Raw genomic sequence first — 22905 nt, 5'->3', positions numbered from 1 at the left:
AATAAAACACTTTTCAAAATAAAATGGTACATATCTATAATTTTAATAAAAGTATTAATTCTTACCTTAGATGAAATAATCCGGTTATCTATAAATTTCTGAGGAGTGTAAAGGCCATTCTGAGGAAACCGGTTGGCTATGTAAATAGTTCTTGTATCACTTTGATGTGGTGGGTCAAAACCCTAAGATCAAGCGAAGGAAAAGCAATAGTGGTCAACAAGGTTCATTATTATTTACTTTTGGTCTTAACTGATCAGATTACACATATTACTACTGGCCTTGACCTGCATTGAGAGTCAATCTATTTATTTATTGGCAAAGCTAAGCCATGTTTTGTTTTTCCTTCACACGTAAACAGGTACATTTTCTTCAGATATAAACTAATACCTCTAGTGATGAAAAAATCTATACTCTGTCAGAAATGCTACCACACACACAAAAAAATCATACAGAAGACCTACAAAATCATTTGAAGATGAAGCTTCTTTCCTTCCCTTTCATTCCTTGGGGTTCCTTGCCTTTTCTCTCAAGATAGATTCCTACTCCGCGATGTAGGAGCTCTATGTAGCTATGGCCTAGTTAGCACCTACCACATCTGATGACTGATGATAAAGGCTTATATTTTATTGTTTCTACACCCAGATCAACTTGGTTTCAAAAAGCTTTGTTCCCAGAGGATTTACAATGCATTGGGTAAGGGTCTTGCCCAGACTCATTCCACACAATCATCTCTGTGCTAGTTACATTATCAATTGACCCCGTGAAATATGGATATTTGTTATAATTCTGGCCTCAAATTTAGAAGACCATCTTTCAAGGTATTTAGTAATGATCTCTAGTGGAAAGGTTTTCACTGATAAGCATACTTATACTTTAGTCCTATAAGACTCCTATAGTACTTTTTCCTGGGTGGCCGATCAATCTCCAATACTCCTTTAGTAGATTTCCGGATCCCGCCGACAGGCTGGAAGCAGTCACCAAAAGCCTGGTTCTAACAGGCAATGATTTGGAATTTCTTAGATTTTTATTTTTTTTCCCATGGTAGTCAAGGCTCTTTACTAGTACTACTAAATTACCAAAAGGTCAATTAAACTTGATTTTCATAAACTACAATAATAAATTTTTAGATATTAAGGACTCTCACTCATCAACTAAATAAAATGGCTGCCATTCAATGTTTAGCATCCCTCTAATATTTCCATTTAGCACAGACATACACAGATAGTGGAAACTCCCATATTACCTGGATGGATATTTTGTTTAGTATATCCGAATATTAACAGTGTAATATATGACTGTCAACTACTGTTATTCTGGTTTTAAATGCATTTGTATGTGCCACAAAAAAAATAATGAAGTTTAGTTTTATTTGTTTATGCTATTTATAGTGATGACCACATTTTGTGCATGTGAATGTACCATTATGTGTCTGATTTCAAAGTCAGTTTCTTCAAGGACTAAATGTGGCATGCATATTTATTTTCTTTTAAACATTTCACAATTGTGCCCTATAATAACTTATAAGGTAAAAAAAGGTCTCAAATTAGAATTGGAACTCATTGCTCATCTTAAAGATATGTGACATTCATTCAACATTTATGGAATTTAAGTATGTTAAGCCAGGAAGGAATATGTAATATCTTATATATTCAAGCAAATTATAATATGTTCCAACACAAGAAATAAATGAACAAACAGCCTGAATGTTAATGCTATAGTCTGCATTGTATTTTTCAAAGGGGGTTCACAAGAAGTTTCTCTGTAAAGTTCATAAAGTTACAAGAAGGATACACAGGTAACTGGAGTATTAAACTGCATGAACCATATTCTTTCATTCTCTATTCTATAACCCTGTTAACATAAAACTAAGTTATATACCAAGCATGTAAACTTCTGGCATAAATGAAAGAAAAAAGAAAGTAAATTTGAGAATATATAAATCTTTAAGAAGACGTCAAGACAACTGAGACTGGGAAACACTGATACAGAATTTTATTTTATTTTTTGTGAATAACTTCTACAAAGAAATTGAATTTATTATGTTCATCTAAAGAAACAAGAGATCCTCCCAAAAAGTTATACATACATGTTTTAATGTTTTATATACATACACTATTGTGACATTTCATTCATGACTACTATATATATAATACAGATATATGTGTGTGTATATTCTCTATTTATAAATGCACGTACTTTCAAGGAAACAAATGCTCATCACTCTCCATTCATCCCTACTGAATGTACCAGTGATCTCGTACTCCAGTATTGGAACTACTGAGATTTCTATAATTATTTTAAGACTATATATTGAAATGTTAAAAAAATAAAATCAATTTTAAATTAAACTGAATTTTAAATTAAGTATCACCATATTCCAAAATATCATAATTTAACATAAAATGACAATTCCAAAAGGAGAATAAGTTTTTCCTTATTTCCAAAGATACTGTAACATCCACTTAAATATTCTGAGTTGTTTTTTTCAGCTGTGATTAATTCACATGATCTCATCCAACCATGATGTAATCAATGCATGCACATATGTGTCGGTATGTGGGGTTTTTTCACACATAAAATACTTACATTTTCTATTTGTGACTGTATTATAAGTAGAGCTAAATATCCGTTATGTAAATTAAACCTATAACCGCAGTTTATTAGCATTATCTTCCTTGCAACAAATTACATTAGGCACAAACAAAAATAATACAACTGTTCAAAAATGAAGAAAGTGACTTATAGCAGGGTCCATAAATGGGATTCAGGTTTGTGATGCATGCAAATTTACATATATATGCATTTGTCTGATGAGAATGAGCATAGGTTTCATCAGATTTTCATAATATAAAAAAGCTTAAAACCACTTACCTAAAGTCTTGCTTTTGTAATCAGTTCCCCATCTCAGTATTCCATATTTTTAAAATGACACAAGAATCTTTGCCTCAATAACACTTCTACTCCCTTTAACGGGAGTCAAAACAAGCAACTACTATAAATTAATTGTATAATTGTACTGTTAGTGTAAAGTTCAAATACAGTTTCAGACTATTTCTAGCAAGCATCATCAGCAATTCCATGGTATTGAGAAAGAAATACAATCTGAACTCTGTAATCACTAGGCTACATGCCAGGGTTCAGAAACCTTTGGCACATATTACATTTTTTGTAGTCATCCCAGACCATCCATTTACACCTTCAACCCTTAGATGCTTGCCTGCTCCTTTACCCTCTGATTTCATCTTTTCCTAGACTAGGAATCAAGATAGAATAATGCTATACTAGTCATGCTGATTTTATTTTAATGCCTGCTAAAAAAGGAGAGTCTAGGCTTTGGAAGCACACAAATTTAAATGATTTAAGAACAAAAACTCTCATACTTTAAAAAAGCATGTAATTCAAAACCTCTTTTCTCTTCTGTCTGGATTTGTGAGCATACATTAAAACTACAGGTACTTAAAAGGTATATAAGGTGGGTATTAAAGGTGAGAAAAAAATCTCATGGTGGGATTTAGAGAAAGAACTGACAACATACAGGGTTGATTTGTGTAATTGTAAACTGATGAGACTTAGGGAAACCAAACCAGCAAATAACTTTATAATTTTTAAAAGTTGCTATTTGGCTTAAAGCAGTTTTGGAAATGAATCATAACATTTTACATTTTCATACCAAACATACCAGCCTCTGCATTATCTTAAAATCCCAAAGATATTGTTAAAAATGTAAGAATTATAAAGACCTAAGAAGAGACTAAAACTATAGTGCTATAATTAATGTTAGCACATTTCTTTCACATAACAGGAAAACATCTTTAAAGTACACATTAATCAAAGCAAATTTGTGCCTCTTATTTTTGTTTCAACGTCAACATGCACGTGAAAATGGACTAGCAAAAATACAATGCTTCTGGGGACAAATGATTGAATGTATTTTACTGCATTTACAAACTTAATTGTGAGTTACTGTTTCCTGGACATACTCTGAATAAAATATACCTACTGTAAGGACAAGATAATTTCACACTGTTAACAAACCAAAGCAAGGTGATAGAGAATAACTTAAAATGCCGAAGATGTAAACAAATGCAATGGTTTAAAACTTTTTGTTTCATGTTACAAAATTTTCATTTTTGGACTTAAGGGACATTTGCCATCTATCAGATTTCTAGGCTTCCAAGAACTGTGGCTTAGTACAGGGATGGATTTAGACTGGCTCTCTAGCTATAACATAAAAAATTTAGAGTGATTTTTGATTTCTAAGTTCTCAAATCATCTGCCAGTGCTTTACTAAAGCTCATCTCTGATAGGTTATATTGCCTCCTCCCTAACTTGATTCCCTACTCCAATATACACCTCCAGCAAAAGCCTACTCATCCTTTATAGTCCAGCTTAAGAATTTCCTTCTCAGTGGAGATTTACCTGACACTCCTCCTCCTCCAGAAACAAAGGCAGGCATTTGTTATTTACTATACCCACCAACACTTTTATACACTCTTGCTATAGATTTTATAACATCGAACTGTAATTGCTGGTCTGTATACTTACATACCCCTCCAGAATCTGTCATTTTTTAGTTAATGTATTGGGGTGACAATGGTTAATAAAATTATATAGTTGAAGTGTACAGTTCTATAATACATCATCTGTATCTTGGATTGTGTTTGCCACCCAGTAAAATCTCTTTTTTGTCATCATATATTTGACCTCCTTTATTCTTTTCTACCTCTCCCACCCCATGTCCCCTCTGGTAACCACTAAACTGTTGTCTGTTATTTGTCTGTCTGTCTCATTTGTTGGTTGCTTTCGGCTTTATAACTCACATATGAGTGAAATCATATGGTTCTCAGCTTTTTCTGGTTTATTTTACTTAGCATATCCTCAAGATCCATCCGTGTTGTTGCAAATGACATTATTCATCTTTTCTAATGGCTGAGTAATATTCCACTGTATTATTCACCACATCTTTTTCAAATCATCTATTGAAGGGTACTTGTGTTGTTTCCAAGTTTTGGCCATCATGATTAATGCTACAATGAACATAGGGGTACATGTGTCTTTACAAATGTTTTCAAATTTGGGAGGTAGATAGATACCCAGAAGAGAGATTGCTGGGTCCTATGGTATACACTTAATTTTCTGAAGAACCTCCACAGTTTCTCATAGTGGTTGTATCAACTTACACTCCTACCAGCAGTGTATGAGGGTTCCTTTTTCTTTCCAACCCTTATTACTCATCTTGTTGATAATAGCCATTGAATAGGTGTGAGGTAAAATCTTATTGTGGTTTTGATTTGTATTTCCGTAATAGCTAGCGAAGCTGAGCATCTCTTCATACATCTGTTGGCCATTTGTACATCTTCCTGGGAGAGAGAAGTGTTGGTTCAGGTCCTTTCCCATTTTTCAACTAAACTTTTTGTTGTTGTTGTTGAGTTGTATGAGTTCTTTGTATATTTTGGAGATTAGCCTCTTATTGGAGATGTTGTTTGCAAATATCTTCCCCATTCAGATGGTTGCCTCTTTATTTTGTTAATGGTTTCTTTTGCTGTGCAGAAGCTTTTTAGTTTGATACAGTCCCATTCATTTATTTTTGCTTTTACATACCTTATCTTTGAGGTCAAATTCACAAAATCCTAAGACCAAGGTTCATAAGTTTAGTACCTATGTTTCTTCTATGTATTTAATTGTTTCAGGTCTTATACTTAGGTCTTTAATTCATTTTGAGTTAATTTTTGTGTAGGGAAACAAATACAATCTATTTCCATTCATTTGCGCATTGGTTTCCAATTTCCCCAGCACCATTTACTGAAGAGACTTTCTTTTCTCCACTGTATGTTTTTGGCTTTTTTTGTCAAAAATGATTTGCATGTACATGTATATATACATATGTGTATACACACACACACCCAGGTTTATTCCTATAACTACTGGTAGAAGAGGGGCTAACTGGGAACTTTTTATTCTGATATTCCTATATTTATCCTGTATTTAGCAAAGCCATTTATTTTAGCTTTATAGTTGGTGGAGGTTCATTTCTAGCTGTCAAAGAAATCAACTTCTATTAGGACAATGCAAATCAAAACCACAATGAGAAACCACTACACACACATTAGGATGAATAACAGAAAATAAGTATCAGTGAGGATGTGAAGAGATTGGAATCCTTGTACCCTGTTAGTGGAAATGTAGAGGATGCAGTCACTGTGAAAATGGAATGGCAATTCCTCAAAAATGTAAACAGATAACCATATGACCCAGCAATTCCACTTCTACATATTTATTCAGAATATGTAAAAGCGTAGACTTGAACAGAGTTGTACATCCATGTTCATGGCAGCATTATTCACAACAGCCAAAAGGTGGAAGCAATACAAGCATTGACCAACAGATGAATAGATAAACAAGATGTGGTACATACCTACAACCAGACATCATCCAGCTTTAAAAAGGAAGGACAATTTGACACATGCTACAAGATTGATAAACCTTGAGGACATTATGCTAAGTGGAATAAGCCTGTCACAAAAGGACAAATATTAATGACTCCTCTTATATAAGGAATAAGAATAGCCAAATTTAGTTTTCCAGGCCTTTGGTGAAGGGGGGAATGGAGAGTTAATGTTTAATGGGTACAAGGTTTTGGTTTGAGAAGATGAAAAAATTCAGGAGATGGATGGTGGTGATGGCTGCACAACAATGTAAATGTGCTCAATGCCACAGAATTGTACACTTAAAAATGATTAAAATAGTAAATTTATGTTATGTATATTTTACCACAATTAAAAATATCAATTTCACCCATTTTAGACTTTATCATGGATTTTCTGAATTAGAAGAGCCCTATTTAGCCATAAATCAACCATGATAATAAATGTCACTGGTTTGCTAAACTAGTGATTTCTGTGTGTGGAATCACAGAGACATTTATGACAAAAATAAATGTGAGGTTGTTTCAGTTTAGACCAAATTTTTAAAAATCACAGGCCTTAGTATGGGAGAATTTACGGCTTCTATAACCAAGAAATCTAAATTTGATTTTTTTGGTCTGCCTATCCAGTCGAACACTAACTGGATAAAGAGTGAAATTTGTAAATATTATAACTAGATTGTTGATAAATAGGTAAAAAGAGACTTCCACCCCGGTTTCTCAAACACTTCTGAGTCTTCTCCCTCTCCTCTCAAAATTATAAACAATGGGAATCAAGATGGCTTCCTAGGTCCTCTTTAGTATACCAGAAGCAGTAACTCTAAGACAGGCCAGAGACATGTAGTCAGTTCAATATCTTTTACACAGTATCTTCAAAGTTTAATATTTAAAAAATACATAAATCACAGACACAACCACAAAACCCTAAACAATATCAACATTAAAATGCATACTAAAGTCAAAGAATAGAAAGGCTGGGTGAATTCCATTTAGTTATTTAGGCAAGGATTGACACCAAAGGTAGAATAAAGCAGTGGAAGGCAGACACACAATTGTCTTATTAATTCTATATATAGGAAACCTGTTTTCAGGAATGCCTGAACCAAGAAATCACTAGCAAATAACAGCAGCAACGCTAAAGGCCAGCAATCTTGTACTTCTTACTAGTTCCACTTTCCATAGTCTAAATGTCCTACCTTTCATCTTGCCATAATTATAAACATATTTAATGTTTCTAAAAATCTATAACTCTTGCTTTTACATGAATAAAAGTGTAAGCTGTTCCTGTTATCAGACAGGTAAATGTAATGTCAAGCATTTATCCAGCAAATCAAAGTAATACTATTACTTAACTATTTCTAAATGATCATACACTTTGCTCTACAGGCTCTTCTATTCACATTTCGTTTTCCAATTGGTTGCTTAAGTGTGATTTCCTATTCTCATTGAGTAATGAGTTCTCTACAAGTAATAGTTCTCTATTATAGCTAAGAGACTATATGCCTCAAAGTCAAAACTCCTTTTGGGGAATGAGCCTAAGGGAAGGAAGATTACTAGGGTGCATTTTAGAAATAAGGTTGGGGCCGATTTTCACAATCATTGAGGTGGGGGGGCGGGGGATGTCTACTAGCATTCAGTGTGTGGGTGAATGGGCAGGCAGGGCAAAGATAGCAGACATCCTGCAATGCATAGTAGTCCTGCCAACGAAAAAATGTCCTTTGAACCAGACAACTTTCAAATGCCATGCCTGATACTCATGTCAGTAAAAATCTCTTTAGAATAATATGAACCCCTTATTTAAATATAAACGAACAAAATATTTTGTATGGATTTATGAATTTTATAAGAATACAACTACCAAATAAATTGAAGATATATTTTGCTTTGTTAGTACTTTATAAAGAATTGCTCACTGTTTCAGAAAATTGCATCACCAGTGGAAATGACACTTGAAATTTGAGTTACCAATACACTACACATTCGGCAGTTTGCATTAACAGCCATGCATTCACAATGATTATAGCAACTGGTTATTAGGTCTAGTGTAGTTATGACTGAGCATTTACATACTGAAAAATGTATTATTTAATATAAATGTATTTCTTTTTTTTCCCTTCACATGACACTAGGGTTTTAATGTTAATTTTTTTAAAAAAAGTTATTTGTATATGCAGATTATATGTTTAAATTTTATTTCAGAATAAGGGGCATTTATAAAATATTTGTTAGAAATAGGAGACACTGGAATCGATAGGGTTGAAAAGCAATGATGTACTTGGATGGCCAAAAAGTAACACATTACAAGTATTCACTATATTGGGTCTATAACAGAATCGCTCATGTCAGAAAATATTGGTTATCCATGAGCAGTACAGCCAGTATTCAAACCAGGAAACTACAAATATTTCCAAGTATAGATTTAAAATAATGTATTACGTAAAAAGTCTAGACAATAAGAACATAAAAAATATATTGAAGTTAAAGAGATGCCCCATGAATCTTATTTAGACAAGAATTGAAACAAAAGGAAGAAAAAACTAGGGTGAAATGCAATTGTCTTATTAATTTTAAATACTAGAAACTTGAGAAACAAGCTTCACAAGAAAGTAAAACAAGTCTATACAAGATGGAGGAGAAAAAAAAGGATTCATCAAATCCAAAGCTACTGCTACAAAAATTGGAAAATTAAACTTTAAGCAGAGAAGTGATTATTTAGCAACGCTAGGTCAAACTGACTAATTCTGAAAATGTATTTAAAAAAACACAAAAGAATACTTTGGCATATTCTCAGTTTTTACAGCAAGCAGTTAATTTATCCTGCATAATGACTATTAAAATTATGCTGCTGATCTGAAATCCCTGCCTTCTGGCATGTTCCTAAATATAATGAAAAGAATTTACTTTAGCAATCAAAGAGTATTTACTAGGTACTTTCTATGTGCTTCATAGTGTGCTAGGGACCACTGATGATAAAAAGAAATAAATGGCTTAGTTCCTGCCAACCTCAAATTGACAAAACATTAGTGACTTAAGGCCCTATTAATCTTAGACATCATCTAATTTCTTATTTCCCCTCACATATTTAAGATCAAATTAGAATCTTCTGGTTTCAACATGGGACACCCAGCACAGACACCTAGAAAGCAACTGATACGTTTAGAGGTCAGGAAAGAGGGTTGGACTTGAAATTGAAACCCAACAAGTATAATGATGATTAAAGTCAAATATGTGTATGGGACTGCCTATTAGGAGTGTACAGAGGAAGTAGAGAATGAGGGTAAACAATGGAATTCTCATGACTATCATTTAAGATACATGTAGGAGAAGAGAAATAAGCAAAGGAGAAAGATCATCAGAGAGCAAGAAAAACGAGAAGAGTGGTTTGGCAGAAATCCAGGAAGAAGTCGCAAAAAGGAATTAGTTCAACTAAAAAAAAAAAAAAAAACTACTGAACTTAATAATTAGAAAATCATTGGTGGCTTTTGCCAATACCAATTGAATATAGTTAAAAGGACTACAATGGATTGATAATTGTGGGTGGAGAAGAGAGTGAGGAACTGGGGATAGTGGTTATTGAAAAGCTGGATAAAGTGAAAGATTTTTAGTGTAAGCAATTTATAAGCATATTTTTAGGTTTGAAATAAAGAATCTGGTAAAGAGGGAGAAAAATACATGTATGGGAAAGAAAAATTATTGGAGGATCAAGGAAGAAAAGAAAACGATCAAGAGCCAAGGTACAAAGCATTAACTTTGCAAACAGATAGGATCTCACCTCACTTAAAATGAAGAGAATTTTTTTATTAGCACATGAAAAATGAAGAGAGCTGAAATTACATACTATCACATTTTCTATACTGGTAATTCTAAGAAACAGTTTTGTGATGAGTTGAAAAACTCTCATCAACTGAGTAATTAAATTTAGTTACTCTGCATTTACAGACTTCATATCTTCTTATGGCTTTCTGAATACTCGTATCTCTAATGAATGCTCATACTGCTGTCACAAATCAGATCATTGGTTCATTCCTTTTAGATTTAATTCTAAACTTCATATTCACTTTTTTATTACTAATAGATATTTATTGTATGATGAAAAAATATAATTAGGAAATTAGAGATTCTTTAATTATTAGTGGTCATCACACTCATGATAAGCAAATGCACTGGTTCTCACCAATGTTCTGGACTTCACAGACCAGTAAAAACCTTTTAATTGGGAAACTGATTATTAAAAATATAAAGTTGCCAACTTTTTATTTTTCCAGGCAAGAATATTAACAAAAAAGAAAATAAGTAAAACAAGCTAAGATATGATAACTAAATATAATGCGTTATCCCACATGGGATTTTGTGCCAGAAAAAAAGGATATTCATGAAAAACTAACAACATCTGAATAAGGTATGGAGTTTAATTAATACTAATGTATTAGTATTGGCTCATTACTAGGACAAATGTAGCATAATAATGTAAGATATTAACAAGAAGAGAAAATAGGTGAAGGGAACATAGGGAAATTCTCTATTATCTTTGCAATGTTTCTGTAAATCCATAACTATTTTAAGATTTAAAGTCTTCAAAATTTTTTAATTTTTAAAACAAAGACATCTATATATTTAAGCAAAGACGTACACACATATACATACATACTCGCACAAACATACATGCGTTACACTGAGCTAGTTTTTCTCATTTTGTTGTAAATCACTAAAAACTTTATCTCAATCTACAGAAAATATCATCATTAGGGAACCCAAGATCTAGGAGACAATGAAGAGTCTTAAAAACATCTGATTATTTAAGAACTTCGACTTTCACTGTCTCATAATAAATTCCTAAGTTTCTTCTTCTTTTTTTTTTAATTTTGCAAATATACACTGGAAAAAAAGTTGACCAACACTGAAAGCACTGCATCAATTCCCTTTTATTTTATGCTGCATAAAGAGTTGGATCCGTAAAGTCTGAGGCTCTCCCATACATCTAAGCTTAAAGGCCAGTTTCTCCACAACATTTGAATTCCAACAGGAAAACAATGTTTTAGAACTACTTTACTTCCCTTTCAATACAAAAGAATCAAGAAACACCTTCACATATTTGCTACAGTTTTTGGAACTTCTATATTAAAGGGTATGGTGGTAAATTGAGATAAGCAAAAATATTTATAGTCCCTTTGTAACCAGCTAGTGAAGAAACAATTTCCTAGGAACAGGTGATTAAGTACTGAACTACTTGAGCTTTATCTGCCAACTGCACTCATTGCAAGGGGCTCTTCAAAGGGAAATCTCAGAATACCAATATGCAACACAAGTTTTTTGAGAAAAATGTGCTTCATACTATACACTGTACCAAATTCAAGTAAAAATATTTGACCATTCTGAAATATCAATTATCAAATAAATATCTTTATTGTCTTCTAGATCATGAGTTTCTACAGGTTGAGATAAATGATAGTATGTCGCTAAATTTTCCTCTAATTTTTAAATTTAATTTATAAATACTACAAGCATTGACTATAAGCTAGGTAATGTTCTTGGCATTGTGGAAATACCAAAATGAGAAGTCAGGGACCTTGCTCTGACTCAAACTTCATTTTTAAGCACAAAAAGTGAAACAAATAAAATACCTAGTAAAGAGAGTACAATTTTGATTGAAATAGCAGTGAAGTCATTAGATGATTCGCTTTTTGTCCTACAGAAAATTATCAAGACATTCTGAATAAAGAGTTAAAGTATGCCATAATTTCATTACTGTACAGATGTAATAAAAGATATTAAAAATGGACAACTATCCTACCTCTATTTAGCATTTCCAATTTCTATTTCAGCATCACAAACTTCTCAAACTTAGAATAATTTGAGGGCTCTTTTTTCATCCTTTTTCAAGATGAAAAAAGAAGGTAAACTTTGAAAAACTTTCAAAAATGTGCCATTCTGCTCAAAATCAATTTAAACATATTGAATTTTATATTAGATAACATTTTCAAGAGGAGATATACATTAAAGTACAAGCAAGGCCTAACTTATCCCAGTACCTAAAATATCATGTCAACTTGAGAATGGCTATACTGAGTAACTACAGAACTCTTGATCATCTCTCTCTTTTTTTTCTCTACATACCTGTCACCCTCATCTCTTGGAGTACCATACTGCTGCCTAAAAATTTCTCCCCTTACTTAACTCATTCTCTAGTCTTTCCTCCCTTGAGAAGATTTAAGATGGCAGGATTGGGAAAGACAAATATATGGAAAACTTCTGCTGTCTTGCCTCTGGCATTAACCATTACAGACCTTAGAAAAGCCCGTACTTTGAACTCTTCTTTTACTTCACAAAAGCAAAGATGGATAAAATCTTTTTTTCCTTTCAATTAAGAAGACTTAGTTAGGTTTAAAATAAGATAATCATTTCTGTAATCAGGGGGCGGAGCCTTTGGGACTCTGGTTCTGGAAATAGGCAGTCTGTATCTCCTAAGGCATAATAAGGATTAATAGCACCCCCTTTGTTACTGGGTCCTAGAGGCAGGTTCAGTTGAAAGGAGGCTTAAAAAAGCTGTGAACCTTTAAATACGAATAAAACTTCCTAAGAGATAATGGAATAATACGTTTTTTAAAAAGAACTAAATATTATGAGACAAATCAGGTAGATACACATCTAGGACAGAGGGAAATGAAAGAGGTTTGATAATAAATTCTGGATATGAAAACAGTCATCTAAAGCAAAAATTGAGAAGACAGGATGAACTCTAGATTGAACACAGGTGAGAGAACTAGAACTGGAAGCCAGAACTGAAAAATTCACACTGAAATTAGCACAGAATGAAAACAGATGAGAAATATGACAAAGAAATTAAAAGCCATAAAGACAGATTAATGTCAAAGAAGAGTTCTAGAATGACAAAGTCAAAGGCTGAAGAACATATTTAAAGAAAGAAATAAAAAAGGACGAAAATGTTTCTGAATTGTAGAAATAAGAGCCTTCAGATTAAAAGCAAATACAAGTGCAAAGACAGGAAAAAATACATATATAAAAAATATGATGATATAGCATAGTAAAGCTGCAAAATATGGCCAGAGATAACCTTATAAAAAACGTGAAAGATTACCAACAAAGTAACAATTATTAAAAGCATACTTGATACCAGCAATAATAAATGCCAGAAAGCAATAGAATAAGTATCTCTGATATGTTAAGTGAGATATCTAGACTTAATGTGTTATACAGAAACACAGCAGCACTAGTTAGAACTATAACATGAGCCACAAATGCAAGCCACGTATGTAATTTTTAAATTTCTGGTAACCACATTTTTTAAAAGTTAAAAAAAAAATACAGGTAAAATTCATTTTAATAGTATTTCACTCTATCCAATATCTCCAAAATATTATTTAACATGTAACCAACATAAAAACTTGAGATATTTTGTGTTTTTTTCTTACTGTTTTTGAAATCCTATGTGTACCATATACTTGATACCTCAACTAGTCACATTTCAAGTGTACTGGACAGCGGTTATGCAGAATAGGCCTTTTTGGTTTTTTTTGGAAAACAGAAAATAATTTGACATTTATAGGTATAAGACAAAATAGTAGAGAGAGGCTTGGACATGTTCACAGGTTAAAGGAAAAAAGTAAGAGTAAGCATACTAGTATAGATAACTGATGGGAACTGTGGAGAATGGGATTAAGAGCACAAGTAACTTAAAAAATGGATGGTCATACCTTCATTTGTAATAGGTGAAGGGAAGAATTAAGTATAGTTATAAGCAAGTTCAGTAAGTGTGATTGGTGAGAGAATAGAAAGTTGAGAGAGTGAACAAGTGTTCCATTTTTGTCTGAATCAGAAGACGATCTTATCAGCCCTTCCACCACTGCCAACACAAATCTGAAGGGACATTTATGGTACAATTTAAGAAATGGCATCTTAGTATGACAACACTGTTGTATTTTTGTAAAATTACAGTAATTTTCTAGCTTTCTTCTGTACCTGTCAATCTTAAATTTTGTCACTTTAAACACAAAAGCAATACTATAGATTCATTCTTTCCTCTTCTATTCAGCAAACATGTGCCCAATGTTCAATATGTGCCAAGTACTGTGAGACAGTGAGCCTAGAGACGAAGAAGGCCCTCACTGACCTATATTTGTAACCTCAGTACTTAGCATATTATGTCTAAACACAGTAAGTGCTTTAAAAACATAGCATTACGTTGCCTTATAAATCTTATAAATAAACTAATACATGTATTGACAAAGACTTTCATTTACAAGTCTAAAGTACTGCTGTCCAGTAGAGTTTTCTGTGATGAAAATGTTCTACTCTGATTTATCCAACACAGTAATTAATAGACACATTCATTTTTAATCTAATTATTTAGAATTTTAATTGTAATAGCTAATGTGGTCATCGACTATCATACAAATCTGAATATTAAAATACAATGAGTAGCTATTGGTATTTCCACTATTATGATCAAGGTGTTGTCGACTATAATGAGTTACTACGCATACTATGCTGTTAGAAATACTAATTGTACCAGAAAACGATTATAAGAAAATTTTCTTAGTGTAAAATAACTTTAGCATTGTGAGAAAAAAAAAAAAAGAATAAAAGAGAAAGAAAAGGAAAAAGAAAGGATATTTCAATCTTTTCTTTTCACTCTATTTCCCCAAAGGAAAACATCGACCTTTTTTTCTCATCATGTCAAACAGTGAAAATACTTTGTGGAGATAAGAAGTCAAAGATTTCTTTAATTAGAAAGAAATTACTAGAGCATACAGTTGTTTCTCTAATAAAATGACAATTGCTTTTTGGCAAGACAACATAAGTTGTTCGACATCAGAATTCATATAATCAATAAAGTGTTCAAAACTCCAAAAACCTGTCCCTGTGCTTTGCTTATTTTCCCAAATTTGCCCCCTTTATCTGAACTTTTAAAATGAACCTATTGCTAAAAAAACATGAAACTCAATCCATTGATCAAATGGAAGTATAATCTAAACTAAACTTTGAGTAATTCCTGTTATAATAACTAAATAGCTGTTTATGACTGGGATAGTCAAAATATACTTTTATTACTGTTTATCCACTATCCTTAATGTATCATTTAAGGGACTGTACAAAGTTAATCAAAGTCACAAAGGCCTACATTGACAGAGGTCTTATTATATACTTAGAAGATTTGATAACTTAAAAATAAAACCAGTGAGGTAAGCGACTAAATGTCAGAGGTACCATTTTTTATGCATAGCAACTTGTTCAACTTGTTAACCACCTGGTAAGGCAGTTGTCTTGTAAATTAAACCACACAACTTCCTGCCCTTCCTTTTAGTTGTGTTCATTTAAAGCCATTTTAAAAAAACAGTACCGGATTGTCTTTCTTGAAGAAGAGCAGTTACACAACCAAGATTTTATTCAGGTTAACAAAAATACCTAACACTGAGAAGGGCTGTCTTAATCTGCTAGAAAAAGCTTTAAGAGAACAACTTTAGAATAATCTTCCCATCATACAAAAACATATCATCAGGTAACTAAGTCTTCTATACATGAAGATTGTCAAAAGCATAAGATCAGCCATAACCTACTGTGTTATGGCTTAATGCAACAAAGCCAAAGTATTACTACAATATAGTATTATAACAATATTATTAGCTTGATTTCCTAATAAGGCATACACCTGGGATATCTGAATTTACAATTAGCTGAACACTGAGAGCTAACATTTGTTTGAGTGGCAGGCAGTTCTAGTTTTATTTGTAAGTTTTTTAGAACGACGTCCACTGCAAAATTAATCAACAGAAAGCTGGCTCTGAAACAGCATACTTCTTGAGTCTTAACCTTAAAATGCTGTTCTAGAACAGGGGAAAAGAGTTAACAATGCTTTAGTCTGACAAAAATCGTTTTTGTTTCATCGCCTTTTGATTGAGTAAACAAAACCACTAAATTGTGGAAGAATTTAATTAATGCGATTTAGAAATTAAGGAGCAACTAGCAACAGACCTCATAGAGACAAGGTTAGGCTTCTTCGGCCAGGAGCAATTTCTGTCCTAATTTGTCACTGCTGCCTCAGTGCTGTAGTTGCCAGGAGGTAGTAGAAAAGATTTTTCGCTCTGAATTAATTCTGAGAAAGGTAGCGCTTTTGATATGTCTTAAGTCATCCTCTTCTAAGATTTATTTTCTTCTCTAGATGTTTCATTGGTTCCAAACCTGTCTCGCTCAAACTGCCTTTAGGAGAACAGGGAAAGGTAAGGTCTACATTTCAAAAGTTTCGCCTGGGGTGGGGTGAGGACAAGGTAGGAAGGAAAATGTAGTCCTTCATAACTGTCGTACACCTTTTCCAAAACTTGACGGGCTGTTGGAGTATTTTCTTTCTCTCACCCAGGCCTTGCAACATTTCTTTCGTTGAGTTTATACTAGATAAGGTTCTCTCATCCTTGATGATCAACGCAACAATAAAACGTGACATTAATTGAGAAACAGTGACAAGAGGGAGCTGCTGACAAATTCTTCCCCTCCGCTTCACTCAAAACGTGTCCCAAATTGCTAGAGGCAGGAAACGCCAGCCTCTTTCCTCTCCCTCGCCGCGTCTGCTCAGGGGTACGGGACGCCAACCCCGCTCTGGACTCCGCTCTTGACCGCGGCCGCCCAACAGCGGCGAGGAGGAGGGAGGAACCCGGCAGCGCGGGGCAGGAAGCGGCCGCCTCCCGCCGCCCGAGCAGGCAGGGCTCGCAGGCGAGACGCGCCCCGGGCTGCGCGGGGCTCCGCCGGCTGCGGCCCCCGCGCCCGTCTCGCTGCGGCCTAGCCAGGGGCCCGCGCCCCGGCCTGGCGGCTCCGCGCCGCCGGCCCTTCCCGCCACCCAAGCCCGAGAGGCCGCGCGCGAGCGACCCGGAGGTGGAGGCGCAGAGGCACCTACCAGCTGCTGCCGGACCCAGCGCCACATGCCCCCGCCGACGCCGTCCCGGTCCCGCGAGACGCGGGGGCCGCGGGGCCGCGGGTGGAGGCCGACGAGCCAGGGGGGGAAGCAGGAGAGCCCCTCTGGCTGAGGTTCCGCTCGCCGCCGCCGCCACCTCACTCCCTGCGCCGGGTTCCCATCTCGCCGCGTCGGCCGCGAGTCCTACAGGCGCAGCCCCAGCACCGCCCCCGCCCAGTGCTGCTGAGCCTGCCGTCCCGCCGCAGCCACCTTCATCATTGACCGTTGTCACCCGAAGCACCGCCACAAACCCCACCCCGCCCTCCCCGGTCCCCCGGCCCCGCCCGGGCCCGCCCCCGGCGCCCCAGCCCGCCCCCCGGACGTGACGACAGGGGCTGCGCGGACCCAGGTTCCCCGCGCGCTCCGCCGGGGTCGTGAGCTGGGCTTAGTCGTGTGGGCCGCGGCGGCAGCTGCCGGGGAAGGGTGTGGGGCTCTCGAGCGCGGTGTTTGCTCTCTGCTTCCTTCCCCCTTTTCATGGGTAGGATTAAGCCGCATCTGTGTGTCTGTCTTTCGGTGGAGTCTGCAGCCTCAGACCGACTCTTCTATTTCTGCCTCCTGTTGCAGGTCGGTTTCTGCCTCTCTGCTTTCTTTGCCCCTGTCCCCCAACACAGAAACGCAACCCTCTCGAGAGGAGTGGCTGGAGGTTAATCCCCAGAGGTCTCCACTTCGGGTTCAATTAACTTGGCAAGACTTTGTCTCAACGCATAAGGCAGCCCTCTTTAGCAAGGACTGAGTCGGGGAATCTTTGATCACTACCTTTAATTTTGAAAGGGATTGCAACTCCCCTGCGCTTGATCCCCTGTGGAAAAACCAGTGTTTCCGGGAGAACGGGCGAGATATTCTGTTTTGCCGAGCCAAATGGAACAGGTTAGAGTGAGAAATACTTTATGGAAAGAGACACTGTGAATTATTACTTAACTGTATCCCAAATTTCAGTAGGTAGAAGTGGGAGGAGGAATTGATTCTAAATGCTATGGTGGAATATGATAATTATTTTCAAGATAACTGTGTAAAGATCATAATCGTAACTCAAATTGATAGGAACAAAATGAGCACTCAAAGCAGTGTTTTGTTCTAAACATTTTCAAGACCAATATTATACACCTCATTAACTCAAAGAGCATAGAGTACTTTAGTGGTGAGGTAATCAATTTAGTGTATCATGATAAGTATTTTTCAAAATAGGATAGAAAAACTATATCGCACAATGTAAGCAATATGTATTGTTTTGTCACAATATGAAAAGAATTTCTTCCTGTTGGTGTGGTTGGAAAGCTTTGAAAAGCATTGATTTGGGAATACACAGGATTTAAGGCAGACACCAGCTATAAAAGAAAGGAAAAAAATGTATTTGGAATTAGTGGTAACTGATTCATTCCACAGCTATTTCTTAAACATATTGAGCACCAAATGTCTGCATAACAACTGCTGAAAACTAGGAAGAGACACACAAGCAACTTTTTAAAGTGAGCCCCTTCTCTCTGGGTGGTGTATACAATCTAGTTGGAAAGAGAAGTTGCAGAGAGAAATCAGTTAAATAGCAATCCAAGTCAATATGGGATTAAGTCCTAAAGAACTATACCGATAATAGTCATTAATTTCAGAAAATCCTAGGCAAGAGCAGTTGGGGAAGAGTTCAGAAGAAAGGAGCTGAATTTAAATTGAACTAGAAATGGGAGGATGAAGGGAAGGTCTCCGAGGTAGGGGCTTTCCAGCAGGAAGAACTGCAGAACAAATAAAGAGTGAAGAAAGTTGAAGATGTTTGAAACACAGCTATTAATTTGGAGTAATAGGGAGTGGGGTTGGGTAAATAGGAGAGACAGAGTATTGGGACAGTTTCTAGCTAATCACAAGTTTACAGGAAATGGGCAATCCCTTGAATTTTCTGAAAAAGGAAATGACAAGATGAAACTAGAATGTTATCCCATAGACGTTCTATGTGATAGATTGGAGAGAAAAGAAAAGTCAAATAGGAAATTATTGCCAGAATGAAACATCGAATGCAAAAGTGCTGGATTGGAGAAGTGCCAGAAGTAAAGCATGGTATAGGAAGTTGTACTCTGGTGATAGACAAGGAAACTGAAATTTAAGCCATTCAAAGTAAGGTGACAGACCTTCCAAGAGAATAAGTTTATCATCATCACATGATAGCTACTGAATTAATAGTGTAAATATTGTTTGTTGTGTATACTTGTTAATATAAATCTGTGCTAGTTATACGTGTGAGATGTGTTAATTCCCGGGGGGGGGGGGAGAGGGGAGACGTCTCCTGGTTTGGTATAATAGAGATTCTCAGGTATAACAACAACAAAGAGGGATATTTTTCAGAACATCTTGGACCATCAATAGAAACTGTAAGATTGTTAAGGTCAAGAGTCCTGGCTCATTCATTTTGGTACCTATAGTGTCTAAAGGGTACTTGATTAATATTTGTTAAATTAATAATTTAATGTCAATAACTGAGTAGTTAGGGAAAAAAATGTATAGTTCAGGAATATCAAAGTGATAAAAAGCAAAACATACTGAATGATTTTAGTAGATCCTAAGCTATGTAGTAAGACCAATGGTCTCCATCCTTTCACTCAGAGCACAACTCTTCAAGGGTCAGTCTGATTGGAGGATACCGAGTCTTGCCTTAATTATTTCTATAGCAAATAGAAATAATGGAGCCATCAGATCGGCACTAAAGTCTACTCTATCTCATTTTTTAAAAGGGCAACTTTCCACTTTCTCAAAATCATAAATCTAATAGATTTGAAATTATTTCACTTAAAAAGCATGTTCTTTCTGATTGATTATCCTTCCAGAATTTCTAGACCAGACTTTGGGCAAATAAAAAATAGGAGTGACGTCAGAAACATGGCAGAGTGAGCGATGTCCCCAGATCTCTCCCCTTGAAACAACAATAAGCTGAATATCTGAAACTCAACAAAAAACACCCAACCTGCACACCAGCATGTCTGAGTGTGGAATCTGCATGTAAGAGCTACCACAGAAAAAAGACATGTCAGAGAACCTTAGAAAGGGGATAATGGTCTTGCAAGGCGTTAGGAGTCAGCCTCTAAAGCTTTTTTCACAGCTAATGTCTTCTGTAATTTTTCTCTGTCCATCTTACAGGATAACCCTATCTTTCAACCACTGTAAAATAAATACAAATACATAAAACTAAATTAATATATGCATATGGACAAGGATTGAGCAGTATACAAAAAGGTTGATTTGTTGGGATTTTGAGGCTATTAGTAAATTATCGTGTTTTTCTTAATGCTATTGTAAGTGTAACGAACACACTATAAAACTAACCTGTTAAAAATGTAATAATAAAATAAAAAATGGACTTCCGGCAAGCTTTTCCAGTACTGACCAGTATTATATATTTTATCACCTTGTGAAGAAATTCATTAGGAACAATATCACATTACATTTTTGTAACTTTTCTTGGAAGTTTTTCAAACAGTTATCTGTTGTGGACTGAGTGATATGAATGCAGTTTTAATTTTCGGTTATTTATACTTATACAGAACTGAAACTGAAAACCACTGTGAGAATCGAAAGCCATAAAAACTATGTTTTTCTTGAAAAGTACAAATATGTAAAGCATAAATAGGTTCTGCACCGTCCTTCTGCCTTAACATTGGATAACTTGATACTACTTTTTGCATGAACTGGATACAGCTTTCTATCACTTCTTTTGTTAAAAAAAAAAAAAGAAAAATGAAGTTTGATACGTTTTTGACTTAGTTTTATTTATCATAAGAGAGGAGGAGTTTAAAAAGACAAGCAGCCTGTGACTGACAGAAAGATTGATGGCCTCTGAGCAGCTGCAGCAAAACCAAAGCTGCTATTAATAATCTCCAATACTTAACCAACTTTTGGTTACTTTGCTTACACGAGAGGTCAAATTAGTCATCTAGAAGCATTAGTTTCATAACACCTTATCTTATGGACATAACGAGGAAGTTTCATTGCTTGAGGTTAGATATGAGTGAGTTTTTTTGTTTTGTTTTGTTTTCTAATTAAAATAACTGCATTAGGTCTTAGAGACAGTCTAAGTCTTAGAGACAGAAAATAAAATGGTGGTTGCCAGGGGCTGAGGAGAGAGGGGAATGAAGGGTTTTTATCTAATGGGTATAGAGTTTCAGTTTTACAAGATGAAAAGAGTTATGGAGATGGATGGTGGTGATGGTTGCACAACATTATAAATATTTAATACTACTGAGGTGTACATTTTTTAAAAAATAGTTGCCATGATAAATTGTATGTGTATTTTATCACAGTTAAAAAGAAAAAGGGAAACAATGACTGCATAGGTAGGAATTGCTAACAGCTGCTTCATAGATTTTCTAGGTTTAACCATCCCAGTTGTGTTCAATGGCAAAATCTTGGCATTTGCCCTTTTAGCTGTATTAGAATGGATCCAAAAAAAAAAGGTTTTTTGAGGAAAATCTTGGCTTAGCCCACAAATATTTCCTCAGTTCCCCTCTTTTTCCTTAACTTTTATAAAACAACATTAACCCTATACCCAATTCTGCTGAGTACTAATGGAAATGAATATACTCTAAATTGCCAACCCACCTGTCTGGTGTGCAGAAATGATCAGTTGGGAAAAGTAATGTTAATGGATGATTTCCTTAAGACTATGCACTTCGTGGATGTGATCTAACTTTTATCCTGAGATTAAAGAATAATGATCACAAATCTGACTTTGCATTTTCTTGTTTTGGCCCTGCCTATGATTACTATTGGTGAGCTGCAGTTTGGGATCATATGAACATCTGAAGTCTAGGGGACGGTTGGAGAAGCAGGCTCAGGAACCCCACAACTGTTTTTACTGTGGAGGTGCAGCTGAGAACACCACACACTCATCACACTGTTCTCTTCATGAGAGCCTGCAGAAATTCGTTACCACAAATGACTGTGCTTCTCTTGAGCAACTCGTTTGTTTTATAAACTTCTGAGCATTTTGAATTGTGTAATTGAATGTGCTTCCTTCTATCATGTGTTGGTCATTTGAGAATTCAGAAACAAACTTACAGTAAGTGCACAGACTCTACAGTGTATGTTTTGTGAAATATTTTTACCCTGACTTCTTATTTTGTCTACTCTTAGTTTCCCTTTGGTTGTTTACTTCATTTCCTTAATATCTTATTATACCGTATTTTGTAAGCCATCTTCAATCTTTTTGAATAGGAGGAATAAAGGAAAATATAAGACATAACCATTCATTATAATAAGTCAAAAAGATTAATTTTAAGATGACATAACTACGAACCCCAAATAATCAAATCTGAAGATTATGTGATTTCTTTTACCTATACCACAATTACATGTATTTCACTACACTGATTATAAAGGTTCAGTTGTATGAGTAGGAGATTGACTAGAAAGAAACAAAACCAACTAAAGGCTGAAGCCAGGTAAAGCAGTATGTGAAAGGAGGAAAAATGAACAAGAAGAAAATATGCTGAGTCAAAGAGAAATCAAGAACTGTGTTCACTAACATTGCAAGAAGAATGGTTTG

At 35.3% G+C, this 22905-nt stretch overlaps 1 protein-coding gene across 3 annotated transcripts in view; it reads right to left on the bottom strand.

Annotated features, from left to right (window-relative positions):
• The window catches only part of ATP11B (ATPase phospholipid transporting 11B (putative)), a 102689-nt gene extending 85067 nt beyond the window's left edge, over nt 1–17622 (bottom strand). For 2 of the 3 annotated variants that reach the window (XM_036219934.1, XM_036219935.1), the window contains exons 1-2: nt 17328–17622; nt 66–182 (exon numbers count right to left, since the gene is read on the bottom strand). In XM_036219934.1, the coding sequence (XP_036075827.1) occupies nt 66–182; nt 17328–17354 (144 nt within the window). In that variant the 5' untranslated portion in view covers nt 17355–17622. The remainder of the gene's footprint in view (nt 1–65; nt 183–17327) is intronic. The other variant, XM_036219933.1, reaches the window with a different exon arrangement.
• Between the last annotated feature and the right edge of the window lie 5283 nt (nt 17623–22905).

This window comes from Rousettus aegyptiacus, unplaced genomic scaffold, assembly GCF_014176215.1.
Source record: "Rousettus aegyptiacus isolate mRouAeg1 unplaced genomic scaffold, mRouAeg1.p scaffold_m13_p_4, whole genome shotgun sequence".
Lineage (NCBI taxonomy): Eukaryota > Metazoa > Chordata > Mammalia > Chiroptera > Pteropodidae > Rousettus > Rousettus aegyptiacus.
The sequence above is the reverse complement of the archived record's forward strand: the minus strand, read 5'-3'. Positions and strand labels throughout refer to the sequence as shown.